This window comes from Chiloscyllium punctatum, chromosome 44, assembly GCF_047496795.1.
Source record: "Chiloscyllium punctatum isolate Juve2018m chromosome 44, sChiPun1.3, whole genome shotgun sequence".
In the NCBI taxonomy this organism is placed as follows: Eukaryota; Metazoa; Chordata; class Chondrichthyes; order Orectolobiformes; family Hemiscylliidae; genus Chiloscyllium; species Chiloscyllium punctatum.
Genome location: NC_092782.1, coordinates 8,519,049 through 8,538,500, shown reverse-complemented (window position 1 = coordinate 8,538,500; position 19,452 = coordinate 8,519,049). Strand labels below are relative to the sequence as shown.

General features: G+C 39.8%; 1 protein-coding gene across 5 annotated transcripts in view; it reads right to left on the bottom strand.

Moving 5' to 3' along the window:
• Window positions 1–935: 935 nt before the first annotated feature.
• Window positions 936–19,452, bottom strand: part of ptpro (protein tyrosine phosphatase receptor type O) — a 175,336-nt gene continuing 156,819 nt past the window's right edge. For all 5 annotated transcript variants that reach the window (XM_072562175.1, XM_072562177.1, XM_072562176.1 and 2 more), the window contains 9 exons: window positions 18,910–18,991; window positions 18,152–18,242; window positions 12,658–12,734; window positions 10,764–10,898; window positions 9,406–9,555; window positions 7,534–7,688; window positions 4,325–4,460; window positions 3,597–3,717; window positions 936–2,537 (listed from right to left, as the gene is read on the bottom strand). In XM_072562175.1, the coding sequence (XP_072418276.1) occupies window positions 3,607–3,717; window positions 4,325–4,460; window positions 7,534–7,688; window positions 9,406–9,555; window positions 10,764–10,898; window positions 12,658–12,734; window positions 18,152–18,242; window positions 18,910–18,991 (937 nt within the window). In that variant the 3' untranslated portion in view covers window positions 936–2,537; window positions 3,597–3,606. The remainder of the gene's footprint in view (window positions 2,538–3,596; window positions 3,718–4,324; window positions 4,461–7,533; window positions 7,689–9,405; window positions 9,556–10,763; window positions 10,899–12,657; window positions 12,735–18,151; window positions 18,243–18,909; window positions 18,992–19,452) is intronic.

Genomic DNA, 19,452 nt, shown 5'->3' with positions numbered 1-19,452 from the left:
GTGAGAGTTTCTGGAGTGGTGTTTAAAGCTACTTTCTCCAGGCAAATGGGAAGTACTCCATTATAATCCTGGTTTATATCTTGCAGATGACAGACAGGCTTTGAGAACCCAGGCTGGGGTTGACTACTGCAGGCCTCCTAGCCTTTGACCTATTCATTTGGCTATATTATGTATATCGTGAGTCCAGTTTAGTTTCTGGTCAGTACTAACCTCATGCCATCAATTTGTGTCCTATTGAAGATGGGCATTGCCTGGCACTTAAATGGCAACAAACATCTGCACCACGCATTATCTCAAGCCTGAATGTTGTCCAGGTCTGGACACACTTAAAAATGAACTGCTTCATTATTTGAGGTGATGGTGTGAAGGGTGCTGAACATATGCACTCCACCTCACTACCTACATTACGATGGAGAGGATGTTTGGATTTAAGATATTACTGAAGGAATTCCTCAAGGTTGAAATGATTGACTTCTGGCAACCACAATCATCTTCCTCTGTACTAGGTATTATTTTAAGCAGTGAAGAATATTCAAGTTTTGCTAGGGCTTTTTGAGGCAACATTCAGTGAAGTGCTGCCATGATACCTAGGGCAGTCTCTCTCCCTTCCCTGTGAGTTTAGCTCTTTTGTCTGTAAATAAGATGCTTCACTGGGCATAGTTATGACAGACTGTTACACCATAAAATATCTGAATTGGTTTGGTTTGTTGTGCAATGAGGAGATTCTTGTCCTGATGTGCTGTACTGTTTCATGATGCCAATGCTCACTCCAAATTGTTCTTAAAATGAGTTTATCATAACATCTTTAGCATTTGTTTGAGATGTTATTATTAAACACTTAGTCCATTATATCCATAGACTGAATAGCTTCTTGTCGCCAAAGATTTTTATTAGTTCCCAGTAAAATCAGGTTGTAAAATAAAGTCACAAGACAGTGCAAATTAATGATTTATTGTCAGAGGGGTTTTCTTATATCGGTGCATTCCCAATACTGGTACAATTCAAAGCTGAAAAATCTACACTACAGCAAGCCACCAAAAAAAAATAAATTAGAGATACTATTATACAAAGATTTAATGTACAAATATGACTTATGAATGGTACAAAAGTGACAAACAGCAGAACAAGTGCTGCACATGTTTCTGAATCTTCATTTAAGCACATAACATTAGAAATGGTATGTTGCTTTTGGTGGTGTTGTATGAAGGTGCAGTTCTGGTTTGGGCCTGAGCAACACATCACTGGTATATCAATGTGAAGAACTTATTCTCTTCTGCCTCACCGAGAACTTTGAAAAATTGATAATGTTGTGTTCATGGAGTATAGTTAAAACTCAACCAAATGTTGTGCAGCATCTGGTTGTTCCATTTAATTTGGAGTTCTTTTATTAGATACTCTTCAGATGCATTTGTAGATATCTTGCTTTTGAACCATAATGGTTTAAGGCTAGAGATTTGTATTGTGTAACATCCAATAATTTTACTGATTTACTTTTTAAAAAAAATTTAACATCTTTTCAGAATGGTACAAACTGGTACTCCAATAATTATGGTATCTCACTAACAATTAGAATTCTAACTGTATTAACAGGTCTGGTTTGAGACAAGCAGTTTGCTTACTGCTATAGGAGTGTGGTTCTCAATCACTTGTGTTGAATCTTGCTGTCAACTTTTACTTCTGGGGAGTAAATTTCCTGTGACAATTCACTAGCTAAACTATAGCATCGTTGCACCTTTTGTAAAATAAAACATTTGCGCAATTCAAATTCAAATTAGCATTCTTTTCTCCCTCATCTCATTTTTATTTTTAGCGCCAATTTTATGTGCAGCCATGTGATCGTGTTTTTTAAGATCTAGGTAAATTCAGCACCCACAAGGGCAGTGTGTGTAGATGTTGGGAAATATTTATCATAACTGCTAAATGAAAACAGTGAATTTTACCTCCTCTGCAACACAACAAAACTGTCAAGACACAATGCATTACACAACATCAATTTATAATCAACAGTATGTGCATTACTGAGGAATACCTATCAGATCTGCAGTGCCAGATAAATCATCTTAATCACCAATCTCTGATGCAAATGTTCTTTATTGCATAAATACAATAATTCCATGAATTCCTCAGTCACTTCACAGTTTTTACCATTTAGTTTAAAGTGTGGTTTTATTTGGCTTGTATAAGAAAGGCTAGACGATTCCCGGAAAGCAGACGTTTAGTGAAAGTTTATCTTTGTAACATGGTGCATTTAACTGAACACGAGCAGTGGAATGCAATACACTTTATTTCTTCATTATGGACTTGTTGCTTGTACCTACTTTAACACTTGTTTCATATGAATTTGGTCCCACACTGAATTTTCATTGGTGGAAACAGTCCAAAGACACTACAGGTACTTTTTAAGGCATTGTTCCAGAGCACTTTTTTAATGTTCTTTTATCAGCTCTCTCTTGCTAGCACTGGCCCTCTGTGGTTAGAGCCAAGCCCAGGACGTACCTGAAGCTTAGAATAAAGCAGTGTGCTGTAAAATTTGGAATCTGAAAGACAGTAGAAATTATAGAACATGGGAAAGGTTAAAATGATGAGTCATAGATGTACAGCACGGAAACAGACTCTTCCGTCCAACTTGTCCACATTGACCAGGTATCCTAACCTAATCTAGTCCCATTTGTTAGCACTTGGCCCATATCCCTGCAAACCCTTCCTATTCATATACCCATCCAAATGCCTCTTAAATGTTGCAATTGTACCAGCTTCCACCACTTCCTCTGGCAGCTCATTCCACACACGCACCACGCTCTGCATGAAAAAGTTGCCCCTTAGGTCCCTTTTATATCATTCCCCTCTCACCCTAAACCTATGCTATCAAGTTCTGGACTCCCCCACCCCAGAGAAAAGACCTTGTCTATCCGTGCCCCTCATGATTTTGTAAACCTCTATAAGGTCACCCACAGCCTCCGCTCCAGGGAAAACAGCCCCAGCCTATTCAGCCCCTCCTTATGGCTCAAATCCTCCAACCCTGGCAACATCCTTGTAAATCTTTTCTGAACCCTTTCAAGTTTCACAACATCTTTCCGATAGGAAGGAGACCATAACTGTATGCAATATTTCAAATGTGGCCTAACCAATGTCCTGTACAGCTGCAACAAGACCCTCCAACTCCTTTACGCAATGAGATTGTAAGCTTAAGTCAGATTTTATATCAGTATTGATGTTAAGGGATTGCATCAAACTCAACTGGCAGGAAACAACCTGCTTTCAAGAGTGTTTCACATATTGCAGGCAAGTTTAAAAACTATTATGGTGCAAAGCATGGAGCTTTGGGAACCATGCCTGAAGATTAATTCCAAGGTTCCATCAAATTCCATGGAATTCACAGTGATATTAACAGTTACCTTCAGTAAGGCAACAGCACAAAACACCAGGGCTTTGCATACATTTACACCCACAAAAAGAGGAAAATTACTGGAGTTTGGGGTGGGGGGAGGGGGAACTGGGAAGAGAGTATCTTGGGTTGGCCATCTGCTCTAAATGCTAATTTTTCAAGTGAGCATTACATTAAGATAACACAGTTGCCACCATATCAAAATTCTTACTTCTCAGACTTCATAGCTGGGATGGTCTAGAATTCTCATATATCACATCACTGTTGCCATACTGTTGCTTTCTCTTTTTCCACATCAGCTGCACGCACCGATGAATGAAAATGTATTGTTCCTGGGTGGAAAAAAATATTCAAAGTAAGATCACCACAACTTGGAGTCATAGTCATAGAGATGAACTTGCGGCAGAGTTACGAACAGTTCTGGCCTGGCTCCAATTTGTAGGGAGGGCTTCTAGATGAAGTAGTGAGCCCAATTTAAAAAAACCTTGTTACCTTGATATTATACTTTATATTGATCTATACTTATCTTCTTGAAGATAATAAGATAAATCAATATAACATTTCTTGTGATTTTTAGGAAGGCCAGATAATTCCAATTTTAATTAGTTGTCTCTGTAGCCTATGTTTTCACAGGTTTTTTATTATGCAATGTTAAACTTGCAAATCAGTAATGACATTTCTAAATCAATTTCACAATATGTAGAGCATTTCAAAATACCCTGAAAACAGTACAATAAAAGCTGCTTCATCAGAAGAAAATCTGAGAGTAAGCTGACAAATTTTCCTATCTCTAGGGCCAGTGAGGCAAAATTCCAAGAAAAATTATATAATTACACCCAAGCCAATTGAATTCTGAACTAATTTGGATGATTCACAAGCAACTATATTAGAAGTTTGCTTTCCCCTATGAAACTCCACTTGTACACATCTCTGACCTACCTCCGTCTGAACCATTGATGTTCTGTATGTACGCATTTCAGTCACCAGGCCCAGGATATCTACGTACTCATGCTCCTGGATGTGCTGCATAAGTCGGTCAAGAGCTATAAAGGTGCCCGTTCTTCCCACACCAGCGCTAGACAAGTCAGAAGTACATTGCTTAAATCATTATTCCTAAAAAGAGGTCTCACTTTGCCAATTATTGGTTGACTGCATACAGTCTTAAGTAATCAATTTAGTTACTGCAGTATGGCCATGAAAGAAGCTCTTATTACAGCAAATGGATATTTAATGAAACATGCACCACTTGAATTTATACTGCCCTTGTGGAGGAGATGTATCCGATTGGTACCTACGTGTGGAGAGCTTGGAGTTGTGAGCATTTAATGGGGTTTGATGGGAACACAAAATTATTTGCTTATTTGGCACAATGGATGTAGAGAAATTGTTTCACAGATTTTCTTATCTTTTCTGAATCGTGTTGCAAGGGGGATAGTCACAGCAAGTATAACTTTAATGATTTACAAATGCTTGCAAGAGGTTATACATTTTGGTAGGAAGAAGGGGTATGGACTATTTTCTAAACTGAACATATTCAGAAATCTGAAATGCAAAGGGACTTGGAAGTCCAAGTTCAGGATTTTCTTCAGGTTAACATGCAGGCTCAGTTAGTAGTTTGGAAGGTGAATGCAAGGTTAGCACTCATTTCAAGAGGGCTAGAATACAAGGACAGATGTACTGCTGAGGCTGTGTAAGGCTTTGGTCAGACTGTTTGGAATATTGTATACAGTATTGCTGGTATTAGAGGTGGTTAAGAGAAAGTGAGGATTGCAGATGCTGGAGACCAGAGTTGAAAAGTGTGGTGCTGGAAAAGCGCAGCAGGCCAGGCAGCATCCGAGGAGCAGGAGAATTGATGTTTCGGGCATAAGCCCTTCTTCAGGAATGAGGCTGGTGTGCCAAGCGGGCTGAGATAAAAGGTGGGGCTGGGGGTGTAATTTTAGAGGTAGTTTACAAGAATGATCCTACGGGTTGAAGAGTTTGTTGTATGAGGATGTTGGGTCTGTGATATAGAGTTTAGAAGAATGATGGGTGTCCTGACTGAAAGGCCTGGATAGAGTGGCGAAGATGTTTCCAGAGCATATCCTCAGGGGTGAAGGGGCACCCTCTTCGAACTGAGACGTGCAGGATAACTTCAGCCAGAGGGTGGTAAATGTGTGAAACTTATTGCCAAGGAGGCCAAGTCATTGAGTGCATTTAAGACAGAAATAGGTTCTTCAGAGGATCAAAGGTTCTGGGGCGAAGGCAGGAGAATAGGGTTGAGAAACATATCAAACATGATTGAAATAGTGGAAAGGAAAAGCGTCAAAATCTGCTCAAATTGTAAAAAGCCCTGCATCAGTGCAACGTTTAGCATACCCTCAGATATAGGAAAAGAAGTAGTCCATTGGGCTGAATGGACTACTTCTGTTCCTATATCTGAGGGTATGCTAAACGTTGCACTGATGCAGGGCTTTTTACAATTTGAGCAGATTTTGACGTTTTTCCTTTCCAACCAATGGGCCAGCATTTTATGGTACAGTTAAGATACTTGATTGGGATCTGTTCTGTCTCTATTTAAGATGAAGTAAAGAAGAATATTTACGTGCATAATCCCAAGCACTTAAACCTGCACTACACTTGAAGGGCTTTTGCCCGAAACATCGATTTTACTGCTCCTCAGATGCTGCCTGAACTGCTGTGCTCTTCCAGCATCACTAATCCAGAATCTGGTTTCCAGCATCTGCAGTCATTGTTTTTACCTACACTTGACAGTATAGTTCAGGCATGTGAGAAATGCATCCTGAACAGGTCACCTCTCCAATCTTGTAAAGCAATGCCAGTGTAGCATTAATCAAGCCCTGGGAATAGGACTAGGCAGCATGTAACCGATGAAAACAAGATTTACTTTCAATATAAAAGTTATCAAGGACTTCATAATGTTCAAGACTTGAAAGGCCATCTTCCCTAAAACTAATGCATTTTTCATTTAATATAATAAAGGGACAGATCAAGAAAAGTTTAAACATGAGGTGGTTAGGATCTAAAACGTATGACTAGAAGCAGAATGCAGACTCATTAAGAGAGTTGTAAAAACATATCCTTTTAAGCTTTTATAGTGAAGAGGGAGCGTTCTTGGATTAAGTGAAAAATTCTTTCAGAAAGCTGTCACTGGTACAGTGAGCTAAATTACCTCTTTCTGTGATACTGCCTTGCGAGGAGGAAGGGAAGGATACATACCTGTTTGAAATATACAGTGTCTCAAGCATTGAATCCTCATCATTATTGTGTATATAGAATAACTAAATTACGTATAACATGGTGATATAACAAATAGATAGACTGCTAATGTATGTTATAATATTGTTTGAGGAATGATTATTGAATAGGATACTGGGACTATTCCTTGTTCTGCTTTAAATAATGCCATGGAATTTCTTCTGCTCACTTGAATAATTTAGTATATCTCAAGAATCACAACCTATAATGCATCCAATCTGTATTGAAAGTAATCTGCCAGTCCAAGTTAATCCAAATAAGTGTGAAATGCAACTCCATTTCAATTAAAATGGGATGAACCCAATTTATTTTGAAATTTAAAGAAGAACGGTAAAGAAACATTGAGAGAGATTTTGGAACAATTTCTGGGAGCAGTGGGTTAGATCAGTAGTAATGCATTTCTATTTCTTTCTTTTAGATGTATTTCTTTCTATTGAACCAACACTGAAGTCCATTTTATTTTACAGTAAACTTTTTATTATCGAACACCTATGGGGCTAAGACTGTGCCAATTGATCAAATATTCCAGATAACAGAGATCAACATCAACAATGTAAAAACACACACTGATAGAAACGTAATGCAGGGGGTATACACATCACTGTATACTTTATTTACATTTTAATATTAATGCAACTTTTCCTTAAATTTACTAGAAGGGAGCCTTCTCAATCACATCTTCAACTGACTACGCAAACATTGCAGTAGAATACAGTAGTTAAGGAGAATTTGGCTCAAAATTAGATCAATATTTGATATTTAGTGGTAAATAAACTTTTAAAACTATAATAATTGCACAGAATAATACTGTAAGCCTAATTTTTTTTTTGCCAGGTCACAATGTGACAGTTAAAACAGTTAGCTGCACTAATAACATAATTGAATAGACTCACCTGCAGTGCACAACTATTGGGCCGGGTCTCTCCATTGCCTCCTGCCTGACCAGTTGTACGAACTGTAAGATGTTCTCTGTTGCACTAGCAGTGGGCACACCATGATCTGGCCATGCCATGTAATTATAGTGAATCACTCTCTGAATTTCATCTGCCTGTAAAAAGGATACATATCTGGAAACTAATTACAGTAAACTGCACAAATTAAATTGAAGTAGGGTACGTTGAGTTCACAGTAAACAAATACCATCCCGGAAGAGAGAAGAACTAGACAATTCAGTTAATGTAACGTCGGGAAGGTGGTGGCCTAGTAAACCAGAGCCCTAGACTAATGGGTTTGAATCACATCCCATGGCAGATGGTGAAATTCAAATTCAATAAATAGCAAACAATAATGACAATGATGTAACTACTGTCAGTTATTGTAAAATCTATTTAACTCACTAATGTCCATTAGCAAAGGAAACCTGCAATCCTTCCCTGGTCTGGTCTACATGTGACTTAATGGGCAATAAATGCTGACCAAGTTGTCCTTTAAAATGCAGAATAAAGACATCATTGTTTTGCCATCAAAAAATCTGGGAGAATGAGGAGCCAGCATAGAAACATGGAAAATTTGAGGAAGGTACTGGAATTCTTGAAGGAAATGGAACTTAAATGGCCTGCTTTCCTCCCACTCCACCCCCCGTCCACCCACCCAGCCTCATTCCCCCTATTCGCAAATCCCTGGACCTTATGGAAAATCCACTTAACCTGCATATTTGGACTATGGGAGGATATACAAACACTATGCTGGCAGTTGCATAAGGGTGGAATTGAACCCAGGTTCCTGGTGTTGTGAAGCAGCAGTGTTTGTTCGGTGACTATTCCATATTTGGATGTGAGACTGAGTAAAGGTTGTAAGCCTGGTTAGTATTTTACAGTCAAAGATGTCTTATACCCTGAAATAGCTACAAATGGTTTAATCACTTGTGTAGATAATTTTTCACATCGTGACTGTACCCACATTTTGTTTGGACATTCTCCCTGTGTCTGTGTGGGTTTCCTCCGGGTGCTCTGGTTTCCTCCCACAGTCCAAAAATGTGCAAGTCAGGTGAATTAGCCATGCTAAATTGCTCATAGGTTAGGTACATTAGTCAGAGGGAAATGGGTCTGGGTGGGTTACTCTTCAGAGGGTCGGTCTGGACTGGTTGGGCTGAAGGGCTTGTTTCCACACTGTAGGGAGTCTAATCTAAACTAACCCCAGACGTTTCACTGGAGACACTTCCCATCATGGAGAGCATCAAAGAGGGTAGTGGTCATGGAACTTCTAGTGGATATATTTAATTAAATTAGTTAAAAAGTGAGCTTGAATCAAAAATAATTTAGACAAGCGAGTAAAATTAAATATGATTTTAGACCTATTGTACTGATACGCAATCAGATAATTGGAATTGTAAAATAAAACTATAACCAGAGCTTATAGTTGAGCCAGTGTCTAAATTCCACAAGCATTCTTGTTCTCTGTTAATCATAGTCACTCGCAGCTGCCATCCTGTGATACAAATCTGGTTTGAACACCCTATCTGTCGCTTTCTTTGAGCTATATTAATTTATCAGTAATCTCCCCATTTTCCTAATGGAGGCGTTTATACTTGCTGGAGTAAAACATCAATTCTCTCTGACCCAAGGCCACTGAGGCCAATCAAATGCTGCTGCATGTGGCACAAACCAGGTTGCCGATTATAATCTCAACTCCACTCCTGCTTCAATAACGTTAGTGATCATTTTCTTTGGAAGGGCGTGAAAATGCATTTATTTGAATTAAGTATCACCATCACACTGACTGACAGAACAAAAGATTTACAGCAAAATCAGAGCTGAACAACTTACGTAGCTTACGTTGAATTCCCTGATGATCCATTCAGACTGATAAGTCTCCTCAGCCTGATCTGAGGGCTCTGATTCAAAAACTGTTTCAATAGTGATGTCCCCATAGCCAACAGGCTGTTCATTAAAAGGCCAATAATGGTCACATTTTACCTGCAAACAAAAATCAATTTTTCATCATTTTTTTATTTGTGTGATATGCATTTGTAATTAAAATGGCATTTAATCCTTTACTGCAAAAAGCTGAAGTGTAACAATCTATTTCACAACCATACATCATGGCTTTGATAAACCCACACTCTCAATAACTGGCACAGTTGTGGTTTCTTTACCCAAGGACAGCATAGTTCCCTTATAGCAGGTTCTAGATTGGTTACGGAGGTAAAAGATTGAATAGAATGGGGTTTATAGTCTCTGGAGTTCAGAAGAATGATGAATTTGCACTGACATATAGAAAATTTTCAGCCAGTTTAGTTTCTGTTTCCCTGCCTGAAGGTTATAAAACCAGGAACCATTTAGGAATGGGATAAGAAGAAAGTTCTTCAGTTAGAGGGTTGTGAATCTTCAGAATTCTCTCCTCACTGCCTGTGCATGCACCATCACAAGGTGCATTTAAAGTTGAGATCAATACATTTTTGGCCATTCCCACTCTATCCCAATAGTGTGTTAAAGTGAAGTTAGTGTGAAGATATTTTGTTCCCTTCAATAGCAAAGCAAGCTCAGAGTGAGCCGTATATTACTTCTAGATATGTTTGAGTTCTCATAAATTAATAAATACGTAATCTGTGGAGGGATTTAAAGATGAACATTTAAAATTTAAAGCATAAGGGCAATCGCCCATTACAGGCTAGTTAGGACATTCATGATGTGTGAGTAAGAGGTATCCGAAGATAAAATACCAAGAGCAGAAGCTCTCCTCAATAGCTCCCTGTGCAGGGTGATTAAGATGCTGATAATGTGTTGCTGGAAAAGCGCAGCAGGTCAGGCAGCATCCAAGGAGCAGGAGAATCGACGTTTCGGGCATGAGCCCTTCCTGAAGAAGGGCTCATGCCCGAAACGTCGATTCTCCTGCTCCTTGGATGCTGCCTGACCTGCTGCGCTTTTCCAGCAACACATTTTCAGCTCTGATCTCCAGCATCTGCAGTCCTCACTTTCTCCTGGGGTGATTAAGATGTCAATATTTCAGCAAATGTGGACTGTGTACACTAGCTAGTGCCTAGAATCGGTAGTAAGATCTGATAATGTATATAAAGTCATGATAACAAAAAATGTTTTAATGGAACATCAGTTTTGATGGCGAGAGGGTAAGTGGACCAGACCATTACAGCTGTGGCTGCTGTTAGTTTATTTAAGTTACTTGCCCGTCTCCTCTCAGTACATTGTGTAAGCATAACGATGATACAGGATTTCTGCTGCATTATCATTTTCCAAAAATCATTTCTGGTCTCTGGCAAGGGTCCTTGCGTTGCAATGTATTCACGTGCAGAGTTAAATCCCTGTGGAAAATAAATTACAGTTGACCTCTTTGTTCCAAAGACTATGGGTAATATAGCTAAAATTCAACATTCCAAAACAATTGCCATTATGAGAAACCTGAAACACTGTGCAGTGTTATCTATTCTACAGCATCCCATCCTGCTCAGCAGAACCTTCCATTCTCTGTACTTCAAGCAGTCCTTTAGTTGCTCAACACAGAATTATCCCTATCTCCTGGTTATATCTCATCTGTCAGACAGAATTTTTTATACACTGCTCTTGCTAAAGGAGAGGTAGCCCCTCTTTGCAATCCCATTTTAAAATGCATCCTCTAAGATTTTTTTTTATATACACTTATGGGACATGGACTTTGCTGGTTGGCCACTATTTTATTGCCTGTCCCTAGTTGCCCTTGTAAAGATGACAGTGAGCTGCCTTCTTGAACCATTGCAGTTAATGTGCTGTGGGTTGACCCATAATGTCCTTAGGGGTAGAATTGCAGGATCTTGGTCCAATAGTGAAGCGATGACCATATTTTTCCAAGTCGTGGTGGTGAGTGGCTTGGAGAGGAACTTGCAGGTTGCCGCGTAGATCCTGGGAATCGTGTTGTTACTGCAAGTTAATTCATCACTGTGACCAAACAGAAATGTCCAAGGGTTTCTTCTCTTTGAGTTAATGAATGGTAACTGAGCCATTACAGAACCATTATACTTGATCAGACTGCTCTTCCCAAAAGGTGTAAATAAAATCAGCTGTCATTTGTACTCTTGATCTTGTTAGCCACAAATATTTCAGTTTTGGGGAGATGATGATTATATTAGCATAGTGACATTTGTGAAATCTCACACATGGCAAGTCGCTACTGATTGAACCTGACATTCACAGCATCAAATCCTGACCAAGAGCCTTCAGCTACTCGGGAGGAGGAATTTAAAGAAAGCAAGAAAAATAAAACTTTAAAGATCTAAACACTTGCATTCAAGTGGCAAATGTTAATTTTAAACAATGAAATTAATTGCGAAACTAGCCACATTTTCTCCCCCGAATGAGTGAATTGACCAAGTAACTTGAGAACTCAACTACCTGAAAAACTATGTTGTTACTTGTGCCAGTTTACAGATCAAATTGGAGGAGTAAGCAGCTTAATTGAATATTTTTGGTATCGATCATCCGATACAAAGTTAAAAATGACACAAATCCAGGTTTATTTAGAAGCACTAGCTTTCAGAGCGCTGCTCCTTCATCAGGTGGTTGTGGAGTATAAGATCACAAGATATAATTTATAGCAAAAGTTTACAGTGTGATGTAACTGAAATAATAGGTTGAAAAAGATCAGGATTGTTTGCTAAGTTTCTCATCTTTTAGAATGAACATGTTGGTTTCAGTTAGGTCTTCAGATCCTCAGATAGGTGAATGATTCAGACTGTTTAAAAATTATTTCCACTACTTTACCGCACTGAAACTGCTAAAGGACAATCAATTTAAATATTAAGCGTACAAAGTGGGCATTACGTTACAAAGCATTTTCGGTAATTGTGAGATATGACCAACTGTGGTTGGACTTGTTTGTAGGCTACTCCAAAAATACTGAGATGACGTCAGGGTTGTTGTTTTGGTAAATCAAACTTTACAAAACCATCGGCAGTGCTCTGTTTATCGTAGGGGGAAGGCATGGGATGTCATGTCAGCGACATCTTAATGAACCAAGTTCTCTCTAACTGAAACCACTCAGACTGAAAAACAATGATTAAAAACTTCTGTACCACACCAATTACTTACAGGGATGTAGTTAGCATTGATGTAGTCTGAGCCCTCTTCATTGTGAAGAGATCTTAATTTCACTCGGCTGAAGTCGTCTGTGGAGAAAATGGTATCCAATGAAGACGTTAGATCTCTTTAGGTAACCTCTTAACCATATTTGAAAGGAATAGTAAGCCATTACGATGTACCTACTGCATATCTCAGTCAATTAGTGCCAAAATTGATAGGAGTATTTGCTTCACTTAAGTTGCCATTGGAGGGATAATAACAAATAATCAATGCCAAGAGACAGGTTTATCTCGAAATGCAACTGTGCAGATTAGGGCCTCAGAAATTGGGACCCTCGTTAATAGTCTATTCCTCTTGGCAAATTGCTTTTCTTTCAAAAAGACAAAGGGACATCCGAGGAGCTGGAAAATCGACGTTTCGGGTCAAAGCCCTTCATCAGGACCGAAGGCAGGGAGCCTCCAGCGTGGAGAGATAAATGAGAGGTGGGGTGGTCAGGAGCTCAGAATGCATGATCCTTAATGTATTCTGAAGTTGCCCCGTTTAGTGTTGTTTCACTTTAATGTTGGTTATTTAATGGGTATCTGCAATTTTGTAGAAAGTCACAGGATTCATTATCACATCAGCTGTAATGTTAGTGACTGGGAGAAGCCTAAATTTGCTCCTTGCTCACATGTTAGAGATTAATCTTAACGTTGCCTCCTGTGTGGCCTGGCTGGTGCCTTCCTGATTTTTGAGTTACAGACTCATAATGTCCTAAGGTATAGGAGCAGAATAAGGCCATTTGGCCCATTCAATCTGCTCTGCCGTTCAATCATGGCTGATATGCTCCTCACCCCAATTTTCCTGCCTTGTCTCCATTTCCCTACAACCCATTACCAATTAAAAATCTGTGTAACTCCTCCTTAAATTTACTCACTGTCCCATCATGCACCACATGTTGGAGCAGTGAATTCCACAGATTCACAACCCTTTGGGAGAAGTAGTTTCCCAAGTCATGGCTGCTCCCTACTTCTAACCCTTCGTCACCAGATAAGCTACGTCCCTCTGTTGCACTTGTTTTCCTATTCAAGATCCAGATTCAATTTGAAGCACAAACTCTATGCAATGAAAATGCGTGTCCCAATCATTCAGAACTACTGGGGCTTTTTGCAACCCATGTGTTTATTAAAAGTAACTTCCAAAGTTGCTCCTGCTCTCTCCAAGGCCCTAGCTCAAAGCAAACATTCAGGAAAGCTAACGAGCAAATGGGGAGCATTTAAAAGCACGTGCACTATAGAAGAGCCAGCACTTCCAACCAGTGGGATTCACACTTCCATGAAGGAAGAGTTCCGGCTTCAGACTGCATTTAGACCTTGGGAGGCAGTGCAAGTCCAGGAGATGAACCAGTAAGAAGGTGAGTTGGGGAGTGAAGACGCAGACACTAATCAGAAGTCAAGAAGTGAGGAAAAATGTATAACTGGTGGTGGTGGTGGGGGGGGGAAGTTTGAAGAAATGAAGAGAGGTCCCGAGAATGGAAAGAAGCTATGCCGAGAAGTAGGATCGCCGATGAGAAGGAGATACGTCAAAAATATGAAAGAAAAGTTTAAAGTTGCAAATTTCAACTTATTCTAAAAGTTATTTTGTTTACCACTGAAGGAATTAAACAATGCAAAATGTTTTAATTTCGAAGGTAGAATAAATCAAACCATAAAATGTAGGCCATTCAGCCCTTCAAATCTGCTCTGCCAATCAATGAGATCATTGCTAATAGCATAATTCACAATTCCATTTTTGTCCCTTTGCTCTAAAATGTGTCTATCTCGGCCTTGAATAGACATAAACACCCAGCTTCTAATAAAGTGTTAATAGTTGGTTTTATGATAAGGAAGATCTTACTGTTACTACAGTATTAGTGTTGGTTCCTATGGTAACTTTGAGGACTTACTGTAAATGAGCACAGAAGACTGGAAAAAGCAGTTTTGGTCTTTCTGGTCACCCCAGAATGATATTTACTGAGCTGTTACCTCTGATCTCATTCGCTGTCCCTGTTATCTGTGACCTCTGCTCTCACTACTGTCTACATTCAGTACTGTCCCTGTTCTATCTGAACTGTGGACTCTCAATCCTGCTTCTTCTCCAATGCCAGTTACTGTAATTGCATTCATGATGCCATCGAAATGTAATGGACCATCCCATGGTGCATCCCAAGTAAAGTCACAAAGTAAAATGTTTCACTGAGTCACACATTAAGACTTGAGCATGTCTCTGAAAGATAATCATGGTAGGAAGTTCTGTGCATGCACATTTTGAGAGACACCCTGCCAGCAAAAATTTGGCAGCATCCAAATAAGCCCAATAAATTTGATCAACAGAATGACATCAGTGAGAGAGGTACTGCACATGTGGATAGTGTAAGGCACAGATACCAACAACAGTGTGATTAAAATTACTGATGCTCAAAAGGCCAGCTGAGAGGAATGCAGACCTTTGAGGTGTGTTGGCATAGAGGAGATGTTTCTTTTTGCTTTATTCATTCACAGGATGAGGGCAACTTGTATGGCCCATCCCTAATTGCCAAGAGGGCAATTAGGAGTCAACCACACTGCTGTAGGTCTGGAGTCACATATAGACCAGACCAGGCGAGGATGGCAGTTTCCTTCCCTAAAGGACAGTGAACCAGATGGATTTTTCTGACCACAGATTATGGTCATCATTAGACTCTTCATTCCAGATATTCATTGAATTCAAATTCCAGCATCTGCTGTGGTGGGATTTGAACCTGTGTCCCCAGAACATTATCTGGGTCTCCAGAGTAACAGTACAGCAATAATACCACTGGGTCATCACCTCCCCTTACAGAAATGGGAAGAGAATTTGGAACCAAGAAAAATAATTTTAAAGTCTAGCCATTGCTTGACTGAGAGCCAATGTAAGGAAGGCAGATTTCCTTCTCTGATCTACATTTATGAACTGATGGCTTCAAATCATTTCAATTACCCATTAAACTCACTTTCAATTCCAGATTTAAATTCCAACAGATGCCTTGGTGAGGTCTGAAGCCATCTTCCCAGAGCATTATTCTGGGCCGCTGGATTTCTAGTCCAGTGACTTATCCACTACTCCAACAGCACTCACTTAGTGGGTTAAAGGCTCTTCAGTTGTAAGTGAAATTGGAGGTGAACTAGGAAAAGGCAGTACTCATAGGAAAAGACAATGGCAGATGTGGGTGAACAGCAGTACAAGGAAAGAGACGTTCCTTTGATTGAAAATAGCAAGATCAAGGGGATTGCCATAGATATGAGTTGGAGAGTTTACATTAAGGGAAGACGAGATGGCAGTGAGCTCACTGAGGAGAACACACTTAGTTGAAGTGAGGGTTGAAATGACTGAGCTTCAGACAGTACTGCGTGCAGAGGTGGAGGGAGGGACACAATGATGATACCTCAGTGAGAAAACTAAAGTGGAAAAGCCAACAGGCAAAAAGAGGATTGAAGTGGAGAGGTGAATGGGTGAAACAAGGTAAGATATTCAAGAGATGTCAGAGAAACAGGGGGTCAGAAGGGTGTTGTATTTAGTTAGTGTGATAGTTATTCTGCGGGATGGTCTAGGAAGGGCGAGTGATGGAAAATATTTGGCGGAGGAGCAATGGTTATGGGAAAGGTGTTATCACCTCTTAACTATGTTCTGTCAAGAACACTAAGTCAATGCAATCATCCACAAGCATTCATTGCTCAGCAGGGTGGGCCATGTTCACACATGTGAATTGACATTCGGAGGGAGTATAAAGCTCAATGATGTGACATTAATTCCATTTGCATTGTACTTAAAACCATATAAAAATAGTGCCAGACTTCAACTCTTTAACGTTCTTCAATACCTCAAAGTTTCATAACATCTAGATTCTTCTGCATCTGAGAATTCTGCAGTAGTTCTCTAAGTAATATTATTTTCCTTTTTCTTGCTACTTGGTGCCCCCTTCTCCCCTTGTTCCCTTTCTACCATTCACTGACCTTCATTTTCCACATTTCTATTCTACTCCCTTGCCTCAACTCTATCTGTTTATTTATTACATTTCATCATAGAATCCCTACAGTGTGGAAGGAGACCATTTTGCCCATTGAGTCCTCACCAACCATCCAAAGAGCATCTCACTCAGACCTAGCCTATCCCTGTAACCCAGTCCATCCCGGGACACTATGGGCAATTTAGCATGGCCAATCCATCTAACCTGCACATCCTGGGACTGTGTGAGAGAAAACTCACGCAGACACTGGGAGAATGTGCAAACTCCCCACAGTTGCTCAAGGGTAGAATTGAACCTGGGTTCCTGGCACTGTGAAGCAGCAGTGCTAACCACTGAGCCACCGTGTCACCCATTAGTGGTCGTATATTGAAATGTTCAGGGTGGGCCTCTCTCATTTAATCCTAACTGTTACTGTTACCATCATGTTACTGTGACTGTAAAGACCACACCTTTTTATTTTGGATTGTGAACCGAAAATGGAAGCATGAACACTGTTTTTCAAAAAGAAGGGGAATAAAGTGTGCATTGAAGCACTTTGCAACACGTGGATTATAACAGCAGCTCATTCTACTTGTGTGTCTGCATTTGGGACACCGAACAGTTTCTTCACTGATTGTATATTTTCCTGCCATCCACTGTTTTGGTGTCAAACTTTCTACCTTATGTGTCAATCATAATTGAGTGTGTGCTAGGGTAAAAAGAGGTATAGCTTAAGTTTAATAGTGGTAATTTAGTAATTAATAATCAATCTTCTTTGTTAATGTAGTGGTATTGATTATAAAGTTACTTTTCCTGTTCATAATGAAACCTTAAGTTTGGTTTCCAAACTGCAGTCAGTCAGCCAGGTAAAATTGGATTTTGTGCCTTAATACACATTTGTCGAGGCTTAAGTGGAATAGTGGGGCTCATTTCTCAGCACAACGTTCCCAATTGGGTTGTGCCAACACTCTGTGGTGGATTAGGTGTTGCAGGATGGCTGGTGTGCAGAAGCAATACCTTCAGATTACTTTAGTGGACCTCTCCTTGAGCTGGGAGGGTAGATCTTCCCCTGGCTCAGCGAGAAGGTATGGATTAATATCGCAGGACTGTTAGCAAGCTTAAACAGGACAATTGGCTGAGTCAGCAAAGTGGGGACTGATTGTGGTATGTTAAGAGTTCAATGTGTAAATAAATAGGTTAAACGTCAAACCTGCAGTTTTCAACATTTTTCTCTAAATTATGAAAATACATCATAATATAAAAGTCCACATTGTAGAAAAAAATGAGCGCCTTCCAACACTTATCACTCAGACCATTAGTAAACCAATTGAACCTACGAACTGTTAGGAACAGAAACAGTCCTTTGGGAGTTTAATCTAAAAGCAACTTGGTTTAAAGCTGCAATGCATTTAATTTAAAGCTCTGCATGTTTCACAAGAATTACACTTCCAGACAGTGGAAAATGACGTGAGAGAGGATTATTTGATGAATGCAGTATTGTATGACTCCGTAAATACTCACACGGCAGGATATTTGTGTAACGATTTTTACATCGATTCACTGGCAGTTCAGCTGCATCATGGGGTATATCCTGACCCACAAGCTTTAGATCCTGACAACGAAAACCAGAATGATAATGAGTTCATGGAAAGACATGATCGGCACGATAATGAGAAACACATGGACAAACACATGTTTGTTTAATATAAAAACGAATTGTAATCTAAATTGTAAAAAGACTTGTTCATAGTGGAGGTGGATCAGCTGACATCTCAGGCAATGTGGTGCCAGTAACATCACTCCAGTTTATAGACAACAACCACCATGATGCTGGTCAGTCACTGAGGGAGACACTAAACAGAAACAGGAGACTTTCCCATTGAGGTTGGTGTTTGTAGCAGAGGGAAGAAGGAAAAATTTGAAATAAATCAGTGATGGTGAACCACAGCCTATTCTCACATAATGCCTATCTAATCAGACAATGTAGTGGCAGGAACATAAGGTAACAGTTGTTTGCCTGCTATCTGAGCTGAGCTATCAAGGGGATTCGTTGGCTGTACAGCTGGTTGCTGACCCAGAGTGACATCAACAAGTGAGTTCAATTCCTGCGCTGGCTGAGGTGAGGCGACCCTCAGGTTAAACTCCTCACCGGACATCTTTGTCTCTTGGACAGAGCAGCCCTCTCGGGTTACAGTGACTTTACCAAGTACGTGCACGAGCAAAGAAAAGGAGGAGCAAATATTTCTGTAAGTGTCTCATTAGCTGAAGGAGTACCTTACCTCAAACTGCAGAGAGAATTTGTAATCAGAGTCTCTACCCATGTCCTTCAGATATAACTCAAAATCGTCCAGCTGAACAGGGCTATGGGAAGTGAACAGAACAGTCCATTAATTTTAACTCCTGTAATTGGCCTTAAAAAAAAGGATGAATTCACATTAAAGATAAATTCACTTCTCAAGATGCCTTTGCTACGGCAGTGAAGGGTGACATTATTAGAACTTTAGTCAAGTGACTTCTGTTATTTCAAAATTATGTAAGTCACGCTCGTGCCTATTCAATTCATTTCTGGCCTATGGAAAGAACTGTTTAAAGTTACACTTGTAACATGTGTAAATGCATAGTTACAATTAGATGCACATTGCTGGTGTAAACTAACGGGTTTGGGTGCACTGGAGACTTGTCGCACCGACTCTGTTAAATCACTGACAGGACACAGATATAACATGAACACAGCATTTACCATTCGCAGGGTTCTCCATTTTAAAAGCTGCAGCCAGAGGCAATCAAATGAGAGTTCCGTGGGTAAATGCGAAACAGTGTAA